This window comes from Haliotis rufescens, unplaced genomic scaffold (assembly GCF_023055435.1).
Source record: "Haliotis rufescens isolate VD_foot unplaced genomic scaffold, xgHalRufe1.0.p SCAF_99, whole genome shotgun sequence".
Classification (NCBI taxonomy): domain Eukaryota; kingdom Metazoa; phylum Mollusca; class Gastropoda; order Lepetellida; family Haliotidae; genus Haliotis; species Haliotis rufescens.
In genome coordinates, this window is record NW_025964393.1 from 726,619 (window position 1) to 739,069 (window position 12,451).

General features: G+C 44.2%; 1 protein-coding gene across 1 annotated transcript in view; it reads right to left on the reverse strand.

Annotated features, from left to right (window-relative positions):
- Window positions 1–720: 720 nt before the first annotated feature.
- Window positions 721–12,451, reverse strand: part of LOC124120294 (protein CASP-like) — a 136,192-nt gene continuing 124,461 nt past the window's right edge. The window contains exons 13-20 of the mRNA XM_048391788.1: window positions 9,181–9,259; window positions 8,213–8,313; window positions 7,646–7,762; window positions 7,128–7,217; window positions 5,123–5,179; window positions 4,277–4,357; window positions 1,952–2,016; window positions 721–1,092 (exon numbers count right to left, since the gene is read on the reverse strand). Of these exons, the coding sequence (XP_048247745.1) occupies window positions 1,029–1,092; window positions 1,952–2,016; window positions 4,277–4,357; window positions 5,123–5,179; window positions 7,128–7,217; window positions 7,646–7,762; window positions 8,213–8,313; window positions 9,181–9,259 (654 nt within the window). The 3' untranslated portion in view covers window positions 721–1,028. The remainder of the gene's footprint in view (window positions 1,093–1,951; window positions 2,017–4,276; window positions 4,358–5,122; window positions 5,180–7,127; window positions 7,218–7,645; window positions 7,763–8,212; window positions 8,314–9,180; window positions 9,260–12,451) is intronic.

Here is a 12,451-nt window from a genome sequence, read left to right on the forward strand (position 1 = left end):
GGTGTTTACACTTGATTTTATGTTTATATTGCAGTAAACACAAAAATATTGAAGTCATTTCTTAATAAAACAAGTATCCATTCCTTGAGAGACACCATTATCATGTATTACAGATTATTACCTGTATTATCTATTACCTTGTGTATCACACAGATTTCAGATTTCTTGCATTCAGAGGTCATGTATTACGTGAACAGAAAACAGAAAAGTTCAACAACAGACATGACGGCCTGACAAGCTCACACTGACCTTTGGTCAGAGAACTGATTGATAGGATACCCAAGATTTGGGTATCTTGAACTTGTCTACATTCTACTTGTTATTTAGGGGTTGAAGATACAAATGTCCAGAGTCAGTGTACATGGAGTCCTCTACCTCCTGCCTTTATAAATATACAACTTAAAACAAGTTGAATGACTGTGCCACTAGCTATGACGGATAAACTACAGTCAAATGAAAACGTTTGGGTGTTCAACTTTTTTTGAGTGGTATAAATTACAAAATATGTAGAATTGTAGAATCTAGGTAGACATTTTTTCAACCAGGTTTTGGACAGACAGTGAGTGAGTGAGTGAGTTGGGTTAAACGCCACTTTTAACAGTATTCCAGTTATATTGCGGCGTGTCAGCTTAATGTGGAAAGAAAGCCCGAAGTGATGCAGGTCTCAGACGTTTACCACTTCGGTGAAACCCACGAGCACGGGTATGGTGCTGACAAACCTAGAAACATAATCGGGGCGAACCGGGATTTGAACCCACAATCATAGGTTTCTGGCGTGCCCAAGGGACGCAACTCTGCACAGCGAATCGCGGCGCCTTAGACGACTGGGCTACCCGTGCCCCCTTTGGACAACCAGAAGGTGATGATTCACTGACAAATGCCAGGATGTCGGGCAGCCTCTGCAGCCAGATGAGGAGCTTTAACACTGAGTCTGGACATTTGAAAATGCTTCAACCCCTAATTGTCTTTGGCTGTCTCTGATGAAGCAGTCTGTTGCTGTCTACTCTACGTTGCCATGGTTACTCCATTTAGTGGTTGTGGCCAACATGAAATTCCTTGTCACCATGAACCTTCAGCATGTGCTCCGCAAACCTGATGGATAGAAAACACAACTAAACATACAGGAACCACATGGTCAAAACATCTACAGGAATCATCCTTGCAACTTATCTAACACACAAACACACAGTCTGATACACATGTAAGAAAAAGGGTTGTTATACACTGAGCTGGATATGACTATACAAGTTGTATACAACTGTTTCAAGATGCAACCGAATTGGGCTACGCGTGAAGTTCCGGGTTAGAATTGATCTTCAGTAACCAACGCTTGTCATAAGAGGCGACTAACGGGATCAGGTGATCAGGCTCACTGACTTGGTTGATGCATGTCTTCGTATCCCAATTGTGTGGTTCGATGCTCATGATGTTAATCAATAGATTGTCTGGTCCAACCTGATTATTTGGAAACCGCTGTCATATAGCTGGAATATTGCTGAATGCGTGTTACAACAGACAAACAAACAAACACACATAGGACAAAGCTTTGTTATACAGTGAGCTAGATTTGACACTATACAGTTGCATACAACGAGAGAATTGTAACACCGTGCTTGTCGTCGTATCCCAATTGCGTGGATCGATGCTCATGATCTCAATCACTGGATTGTCTGTTCCAGACTTAATTATTTACAGCCCGCCTTCATATCGCTGGAATATTGCAGAGAGCGTCGTTATAGAACAAACAACAACACCATTGTATAAATTCTGAAATGCTTCCAGTAATTTCTACTTGCTTGTACACTTAAATAAAACTGTTTGACCTGATTAACAGCGGTGGAGAAGGGGTGCCTCTGTGAACCAACTTATCATAAATGCTAGGTCCTGATAACTGAGGTTACATTGATGGTAATGGCTATGTGGACACAGAGAATGAAGCTGGGGGACCTACTTGTCATGACAGTCCACGGCCAGGTCACGCTTGCAGGACTCGGTGTGGGCCACCTTGTACAGCGCCTGCAACACATGATGAGAGATGCTCTCAAGGTCTCGCATAGATGGATGGGAGATACAGTATAGGAGTGGCAAGATGGGAGATACAGTATAGGAGTGGCAAGATGGGAGATACGGTATAGGAGTGGCAGGATGGGAGATACAGTATAGGAGTGGCAGGATGGGAAATACAGTATAGGAGTGGCAGGATGGGAGATACAGTATAGGAGTGGCAGGATGGGAGATACAGTATAGGAGTGGCAGGATGGGAAATACAGTATAGGAGTGGCAGGATGGGTAATACAGTATTGGAGTGACAGGATGGGTAATACAGTATAGGAGTGGCAGGATGGGTAATACAGTATTGTAGTAACAAGATGGGAAATACAGTATTGGAGTGACACCTTGGGAAATACAGTATAGGAGTGGCAGGATGGGAGATACAGTATAGGAGTGGCAAGATGGGAGATACAGTATAGGAGTGGCAGGATGGGAGATACAGTATAGGAGTGGCAGGATGGGAGATACAGTATAGGAGTGGCAGGATGGGAGATACAGTATAGGAGTGGCAGGATGGGAGATACAGTATAGGAGTGACAGGATGGGAGATACAGTATAGGAGTGGCAGGATGGGAGATACAGCATAGGAGTGGCAGGATGGGAGATACAGTATAGGAGTGGCAGGATGGGAGATACAGTATAGGAGTGGCAAGATGGGAGATACAGTATAGGAGTGGCAGGATGGGAGATACGGTATAGGAGTGGCAGGATGGGAGATACAGTATAGGAGCGGCAGGATGGGAGATACAGTATAGGAGTGGCAGGATGGGAGATACAGTATAGGAGTGGCAGGATGGGAGATACAGTATAGGAGTGGCAAGATGGGAGATACAGTATAGGAGTGGCAAGATGGGAGATACAGTATAGGAGTGGCAGGATGGGAGATACAGTATAGGAGTGGCAAGATGGGAGATACAGTATAGGAGTGGCAGGATGGGAGATACAGTATAGGAGTGGCAGGATGGGAGATACGGTATAGGAGTGGCAGGATGGGAGATACAGTATAGGAGTGGCAGGATGGGAGATACAGTATAGGAGTGGCAGGATGGGAGATACAGTATAGGAGTGGCAGGATGGGAGATACAGTATTGGAGTGGCAGGATGGGAGATACAGTATAGGAGTGGCAGGATGGGAGATACAGTATAGGAGTGGCAGGATGGGTAATACAGTATTGGAGCGGCAAGATGGGAGATACAGTATAGGAGTCGCAGGATGGGTAATACAGTATTGGAGTGGCAGGATGGGAAATACAGTATTGGACTGACAGGATGGGAAATACTGTATTGGAGTGACAAGATGGGAAATACAGTATTTAAGTGACAAGATGGGAAATACAGTATTTGAGTGGCAAGATGGGAGATACAGTATAGGAGTGGCAGGATGGGAGATACAGTATTCGAGTGGCAGGATGGGAGATACAGTATAGGAGTGGCAAGATGGGAGATACAGTGTTGGAGTGGCAAGATGGGAGATACAGTATAGGAGTGGCAGGATGGGTAATACAGTATTGGAATGACAACATGGGAAATACTGTATTTGAGTGACAAGATGGGAAATACAGTATTTGAGTGACAAGATGGGAAATACAGTATTGGAGTGACAGGATGGGTAATACAGTATTGGAGTGACAGGATGGGTAATACAGTATTGGTGTGGCAGGATGGGAAATACAGTATTGGAGTGACAGGATGGGTAATACAGTATTGGAGTGACACCTTCGGAAATACAGTATAGGAGTGGCAGGATGGGAGATACAGTATAGGAGTGGCAAGATGGGAAATACAGTATTGTTGTAACAAGATTGGAAATACAGTATTGGAGTGGCAGGATGGGAAATACAGTATAGGAGTGGCAGGATGGGTAATACAGTATTGGAGTGACAGGATGGGTAATACAGTATTGGAGTGGCAGGATTGACAATACAGTATTGTAGTAACAAGATTGGAAATACAGTATTGGAGTGACACCTTGGGAAATACAGTATAGGAGTGGCAGGATGGGTAATACAGTATTGGAGTGACAACATTGGAAATGCTGTATTGGAGTGACAAGATGGGAAATACTGTATTGGAGTGACAAGATGGGAAATACAGTATAGGAGTGGCAGGATGAGAGACTGTAATGGAGTGATAGGATGGGTGACAGTATTGAGGTGTCCCTAGAAGAAGGTATTCGAGTGACTTACAGGATTAGAGTGTTGTAAGGAAGAAGAGACAAACGTACCAGGAAGACGAGGCAATGCAGCATCAGGGTGTAGAAGAACGCGAAGGTGCGTGCCACTTTGTTCCCCATGATGAAGCGTCCCTGCAAACAATGTAGCATAGATTTAGCTTTTGAAGACATGCATTTATATAAAAATCTGCTTAAATGCTGATCTGCAAGGATCTGCATCTAGTGAGTGATGAGGTTAACGCTGCTGTGAACAGTATTCCAGTTATATCACGGCGTGTCAGCTAAGTGTGGAGAAAGCTTGAAGTGATGCAGGTCTCAGATGTTTACCACTTAGGTGAAAAAGGACCAGTTATGGTGCTGACAAACCTAGAAATGTAATTAGGGGAGCATAATCTATACAGATGTGTTGACTAACAAAGTACAATATCCAAGTTGAAGTTTAAACAATACTTAACAAACATTGTTTGACCTTGAACTTTGAAATGAATTTATCATGTGACAGGTCATGTAAATGTTCACCTTCACCTTTGACATGAGAGAAAATGTGTTCCTCACCCTAGTGTATGACCAGTTGAGGCCAACTGCGTGAATAAATTCTCATTTTTTTAACAATCATTTCATGAGACATGGCTCAGATATGCCCCAGGGATATATATATTGTTTACCAAGGAAGAAGTGCCTGGCCATGGTAATGGAACAACATTTGATATGGAGGCGGAGGCCAGGATGTTTTCCCCAAAATTACTGGAAACTGTTTTTTTAATAATTTTTCAGCTTCACCTTTCAGAGGATGCAGCAGTGAAAATATTTTCTCCAGGGCATTTTGTGTTGTTAAAATGTGGCAGGAATTTCTAAAAAGCATATCAATAGTTGTATGAATGATGATGGAATACCCACCATGCTGAGTGTGATCTTGTCGTATGGCTTGAGATTCATGTAGCGTCTTTGTCGTTCCTGAAAAACATAACAGAATTCACTTTATTGGCTCACTTCTTTCTGAAGATGGAGAACAGATCTAGTCTGTACATTGTGGCATCTCACTTTCTTGCTGAAGGTGGTGAAGGGGTCCAGTCTACATTGTGGGCTACTCACTTTCTTGCTGAATATGGAGAAGGGGTCCAGTCTACATTGTGGGGCTACTCACTTTCTTGCTGAATATGGAGAAGGGGTCCAGTCTACATTGTGGGCTACTCACTTTCTTGCTGAATATGGAGAAGGGGTCAAGTCTACATTGTGGGGCTACTCACTTTCTTGCTGAATATGGAGAAGGGGTCAAGTCTACATTGTGGGCTACTCACTTTCTTGCTGAATATGGAGAAGGGGTCCAATCTACATTGTGGGGCTACTCACTTTCTTGCTGAATATGGAGAAGGGGTCCAGTCTACATTGTGGGGCTACTCACTTTCTTGCTGAATATGGAGAAGGGGTCCAGTCTACATTGTGGGGCTACTCACTTTCTTGCTGAATATGGAGAAGGGGTCCAGTCTACATTGTGGGCTACTCACTTTCTTGCTGAATATGGAGAAGGGGTCCAGTCTACATTGTGGGGCTACTCACTTTCTTGCTGAATATGGAGAAGGGGTCCAGTCTACATTGTGGGCTACTCACTTTCTTGCTGAATATGGAGAAGGGGTCCAGTCTACAGTGTGGGGCTACTCACTTTCTTGCTGAATATGGAGAAGGGGTCCAGTCTACATTGTGGGCTACTCACTTTCTTGCTGAATATGGAGAAGGGGTCCAATCTACATTGTGAGGCTACTCACTTTCTTGCTGAATATGGAGAAGGGGTCCAGTCTACATTGTGGGGCTACTCACTTTCTTGCTGAATATGGAGAAGGGGTCCAGTCTACATTGTGGGCTACTCACTTTCTTGCTGAATATGGAGAAGGGGTCCAGTCTACATTGTGGGGCTACTCACTTTCTTGCTGAATATGGAGAAGGGGTCCAGTCTACATTGTGGGCTACTCACTTTCTTGCTGAATATGGAGAAGGGGTCCAGTCTACAGTGTGGGGCTACTCACTTTCTTGCTGAATATGGAGAAGGGGTCCAGTCTACATTGTGGGCTACTCACTTTCTTGCTGAATATGGAGAAGGGGTCCAATCTACATTGTGAGGCTACTCACTTTCTTGCTGAATATGGAGAAGGGGTCCAGTCTACATTGTGGGGCTACTCACTTTCTTGCTGAATATGGAGAAGGGGTCCAGTCTACATTGTGGGCTACTCACTTTCTTGCTGAATATGGAGAAGGGGTCCAGTCTACATTGTGGGCTACTCACTTTCTTGATGAAGGTGGAGAAGGGGTCCAGTCTACATTGTGGGGCTACTCACTTTCTTGCTGAATATGGAGAAGGGGTCAAGTCTACATTGTGGGGCTACTCACTTTCTTGCTGAAGGTGGAGAAGGGGTCAAGTCTACATTGTGGGGCTACTCACTTTCTTGATGAAGGTGGAGAAGGGGTCAAGTCTACATTGTGGGGCTACTCACTTTCTTGCTGAATATGAAGAAGGGGTCAAGTCTACATTGTGGGGCTACTCACTTTCTTGATGAAGGTGGAGAAGGGGTCAAGTCTACATTGTGGGGCTACTCACTTTCTTGCTGAATATGAAGAAGGGGTCAAGTCTACATTGTGGGGCTACTCACTTTCTTGATGAAGGTGGAGAAGGGGTCAAGTCTACATTGTGGGGCTACTCACTTTCTTGATGAATTTGGAGAAGGGGTCAAGTCTACATTGTGGGGCTACTCACTTTCTTGATGAATGTGGAGAAGGGGTCAAGTCTACATTGTGGGGCTACTCACTTTCTTGCTGAATATGAAGAAGGGGTCAAGTCTACATTGTGGGGCTACTCACTTTCTTGCTGAATATGGAGAAGGGGTCCAGTCTACATTGTGGGGCTACTCACTTTCTTGCTGAATGTGGAGAAGGGGTCCAGCCTGTTTTCGTACTGCAGGGAGTACCTATTCTCTGTTGTGTCATCTCGCTCAGATGTTGACTGTAGATACAAAACAGTAATCAACTACAAGATCAGCTTCCACTTTATACCACCCAACTTTAAATAGGGAAGCGGGGATATGGAAGACTTTCTGATCCATAATTTTCCCAAAACAGTTAGGTGCAACATAGAATATTATTCATATTCCTTTTAACAGTATTCCAGTTATATCACGGCATGTCAGCTTAATGTGGGAGGAAAGCCCGAAGTGATGCAGGTCTCAGATGTTTACCACTTCGGTGAAACCTGCAAGCATGGGTATGGTGCTGACAAACCTTGAAACATAATCGGGGCGAACCGGGATTCGAACCCACAATCATCGGTTTCTGGACACAACTCTGCACAGCAAATCATGGCGCCTTAGACGACTGGGTCACCCGTGTCCCCAAAACTAGACAGACATCCGTAATAGTAATAATGCTGCTCACACTGGTTGGATAGCTCTGCAGGAAGCGGATCTTCTCGTACAGCTTGACATTGTCTGACCGCAGTTTGTCAATCTCGTTCTGGAGCAGACTGACCTGCTGCTGCTGGCTCAGGGTTTGCTGTGGACAGAGAGCAGGATAAAGGCAACCTTAAGGCAACGTCCAGGGCAACTCTCATGGCAACATCCAGGGCAACTCTCAAGGTTATCTTGAGGGCACTTGTCATGGAAACCCTCACGGCAATATCTCCCGGATGACGGGCTATGATAACTAGAGATTAATATTAATAGGATATTACGGAAGCTTCAATTTCATATCAAGTTTATGTCCCGAGTGAAATAATTTTTAGTTTGCATAAGAAATACCAAGGTGGACCTGAACTAAAGATAACAGACATTCTTTTATGGTCCAAAGGACTTTGAACAAGCAAGATGTATACATGACGTGATACACTGTGTCTGATGGAGCCATGATCCATGACTGCCATGGAGTGGTCAATACTTCTGTGTATTGTGTATTGTGCTGAACCATCCAACAAGAATGACACACATAGGTGGCTGGTCAACTCACTGCTTCCAGCTCCTGGGCCCGGAGCCGGTACCGCTCCCGCTGGCTCTGGACGATGGGCAGCAGGGAGCCTGCAGCAGACTGGGAGCCATCTGCTGTCGTTCCTGAGACATCAAACATCGACATTACTATCTGCACAAAATGAGTGAATCTTCACAAGATTAATAGACAGGGATCGATATCTTCACTACAGTATACTTCTGGCAAGGTCATCGTGTGTAAAGAAGGATCCTTGGACCTGACCCCAGAGGCGGTCTGACCTGACCCCTGAGGCGATCTGACCTGACCCCTGAGGTGGTCTGACCGGGCCCCTGAGGCAGTCTGACCTGATCCCTGAGGTGGTCTGACCGGACCAAGGTTGCAGTCGTCATGTTGTTTTCTAGCAGACAAAGTCAATATTGATAAGATGACAGGTCAATTCCTGTCACATGATTTATGATTTCCAATCACTTTTGGGTCAGTTTTCTATTGTTAGGTCAGCATTGAAACTTACTATTTTGTCATGTGATATACATTAACCAATGAATTTGAAATATTCTAAACAGAGACATAAAAACAAACAGTTTATAAGAGAAATATGTCAGTTAACATCAAGGGGCCCTATGTTAGCCTGACCCATACATTAGCCATATATCAGTTAACATAAAGACACCCTCTGTCAGACTGACATATGCAACAGCCAGCACCATATCAGTTAACATCAAGGGGCCCTATGTTAGCCTGACCCATACATTAGCCATATATCAGTTAACATAAAGACACCCTCTGTCAGACTGACATATGCAACAGCCAGCACCATATCAGTTAACATCAAGGGGCCCTATGCTGGATCGACCTATGCACAGCCAACACTATAACAGTTTAAGGGGACCTACGTTAGATCGACCTATACAACAGCCATACAGCCAGTTTACATAAGGGTTGCCCTATGCTTGGTTCAACCTAAACTGTTAAAGGGATTTGCTGTGTACCTGGTGGGATGACGTCCTTCATGACTTCTGCCATGAGTTCAGTCCCGGGGTCCGCGTGTAAGGCTGGTCCAGGTTCCCCCTGTAAACAGACAATGTACAATATTCAACACATCTGTTGGCATCTCCATGAAGGATGGAGGACAAGATACTAAATGGCATCTCCATGAAGGAAGGAGGACAAGGTACTAAATGGCATCTCCATGAAGGAAGGAGGACAAGGTACTAAATGGCATCTCCATGAAGGAAGGAGGACAAGGTACTAAATGGCATCTCCATGAAGGAAGGAGGACAAGGTACTAAATGGCATCTCCATGAAGGATGGAGGACAAGATACTAAATGGCATCTCCATGAAGGAAGGAGGACAAGGTACTAAATGGCATCTCCATGAAGGAAGGAGGACAAGGTACTAAATGGCATCTCCATGAAGGATGGAGGACAAGATACTAAATGGCATCTCCATGAAGGATGGAGGACAAGGTACTAAATGGCATCTCCATGAAGGAAGGAGGACAAGGTACTAAATGGCATCTCCATGACAGATTGAGGACAAGGTACTTAATGGCATCTCCATGAAGGAAGGAGGACAAGGTACTAAATGGCATCTCCATGAAGGAAGGAGGACAAGGTACTAAATGGCATCTCCATGAAGGATGGAGGACAAGATACTAAATGGCATCTCCATGAAGGATGGAGGACAAGGTACTAAATGGCATCTCCATGAAGGAAGGAGGACAAGGTACTAAATGGCATCTCCATGACAGATTGAGGACAAGGTACTTAATGGCATCTCCATGAAGGAAGGAGGACAAGGTACTAAATGGCATCTCCATGAAGGAAGGAGGACAAGGTACTAAATGGCATCTCAATGAAGGATGGAGGTCAAGGTACTAAATGGCATCTCCATGACAGATTGAGGTCAAGGTACTTAATGGCAACTCCATGAAAGATTGAGGTCAAGGTACTTAATGGCATCACCAGGAAAGTGAGGACAAGGTACTAAATGCCATCTCCATGAAAGATGGAGGACAAGGCACTTCATGCCATCTCCAGGAAAGATTGAGGACAGGGTACCTAATGGCATCTCAATGAAAGATGATGGACAAGGTACTTAATGGAATCTCCAGGAAAGATGGTGGACAAGGTACTAAATGGCATCTCCATGAAGGATGGAGGACAGGGTACTAAATTGCATCTCCATAAAGGATGGAGGACAAGGTACTTAATGGCATCTCCATGAAAGATGGAGGACAAGGTACTAAATGGCATCTCCAGGAAAGATGAAGGACAAGGTACTTAGTGGCATCTATAGAAAAGATGATGGACAAGGTACTTCATGCCATCTCCATGAAGGATAGAAGACAAGGTACTAAATATTGCATCTCCATGAAAGATGGAGGACAAGGTACTTAATGGCATCTCCAGGAAAGATGGAGGACAAGGCACTTAATGGCATCTCCATGAAAGATGGAGGACAAGGTACTAAATAAGGCATCTCCAGGAAAGATGGAGGACAAGGTACTAAATGGCATCTCCATGAAAGATGGTGGACAAGATACTAAATATGGCATCTCCAGGAAAGATGGAGGACAATGTACTAAATATGGCATGTCCATGAAAGATGGAGGACAAGGTACTTAATGGCATCTCCATGAAGGATAGAGGACAAGGTACTAAATATTGCATCTCCATGAAAGATGGAGGACAAGGTACTTAATGGCATCTCCAGGAAAGATGGAGGACAAGGCACTTAATGGCATCTCCATGAAAGATGGAGGACAAGGTACTAAATAAGGCATCTCCAGGAAAGATGGAGGACAAGGTACTAAATGGCATCTCCATGAAAGATGGTGGACAAGATACTAAATATGGCATCTCCAGGAAAGATGGAGGACAATGTACTAAATATGGCATGTCCATGAAAGATGGAGGACAAGGTACTTAATGGCATCTCAATGAAAGATGGTGCACAAGGTACTAAATATGGCATCTCAAGGAAAGATGGAGGACAAGGTACTTAATGGCATCTCCATGAAAGATGGTGGACAAGATACTAAATATGGCAGGTCCAGGAAAGATGGAGGACAATGTACTAAATATAGCATTTCCAGGAAAGATGGAGGACAAGGTACTTAATGGCATCTCCATGAAAGATGGAGGACAAGGTACTTAATGGCATCTCCATGAAAGATGGTGCACAACTGGTACTAAATATGGCATCTCAAGGAAAGATGGAGGACAAGGTAGTTAATGGCATATCCATGAAAGATGGGGGACAAGGTACTTACTGGCATCTCCATGAAAGATGGAGGACAAGGCACTTCATGCAATCTCCAAGAAAGATTGAGGACAAGGTACTAAATATGGCATCTCCATGAAAGATGGAGGACAATGTACTAAATGGCATCTCCAGTTGAGATGGAGAACAAGGCACTTCATGCCATCTCCGTGAAAGATGGAGGACAATGTACTAAATGGCATCTCCATGAAAGATTGAGGTCAAGGTACTTAATGGCATCTCCATGAAAGATTGAGGTCAAGGTACTAAATAAGGCATCTCCAGGAAAGTTCAAGGACAAGGTACTAAATGGCATCTCCGTGAAAGATGGTGGACAAGGTACTAAATATGGCATGTCCAGGAAAGATGGAGGACAAGGTACTAAATATGGCATGTCCAGGAAAGATGGAGGACAAGGTACTTAATGGCATCTCCATGAAAGATGGAGGACAAGGTACTTAATGGCATCTCCATGAAAGATGGTGCACAAGGTACTAAATATGGCATCTCAAGGAAAGACGGTTGACAAGGTACTTAATGGCATATCCATGAAAGATGGAGGACAAGGTACTTAATGGCATCTCCATGAAAGATGGAGGACAAGGCACTTCATGCAATCTCCATGAAGGATAGAGGACAAGGTACTAAATATGGCATCTCCATGAAAGATGGAGGACAATGTACTAAATATGGCATGTCCAGGAAAGATGGAGGACAATGTACTAAATATGGCATGTCCAGGAAAGATGGAGGACAAGGTACTTAATGGCATCTCCATGAAAGATGGAGGACAAGGTACTTAATGGCATCTCCATGAAAGATGGTGCACAAGGTACTAAATATGGCATCTCAAAGAAAGACGGTTGACAAGGTACTTAATGGCATATCCATGAAAGATGGAGGACAAGGTACTTAATGGCATCTCCATGAAAGATGGAGGACAAGGCACTTCATGCAATCTCCATGAAGGATAGAGGACAAGGTACTAAATATGG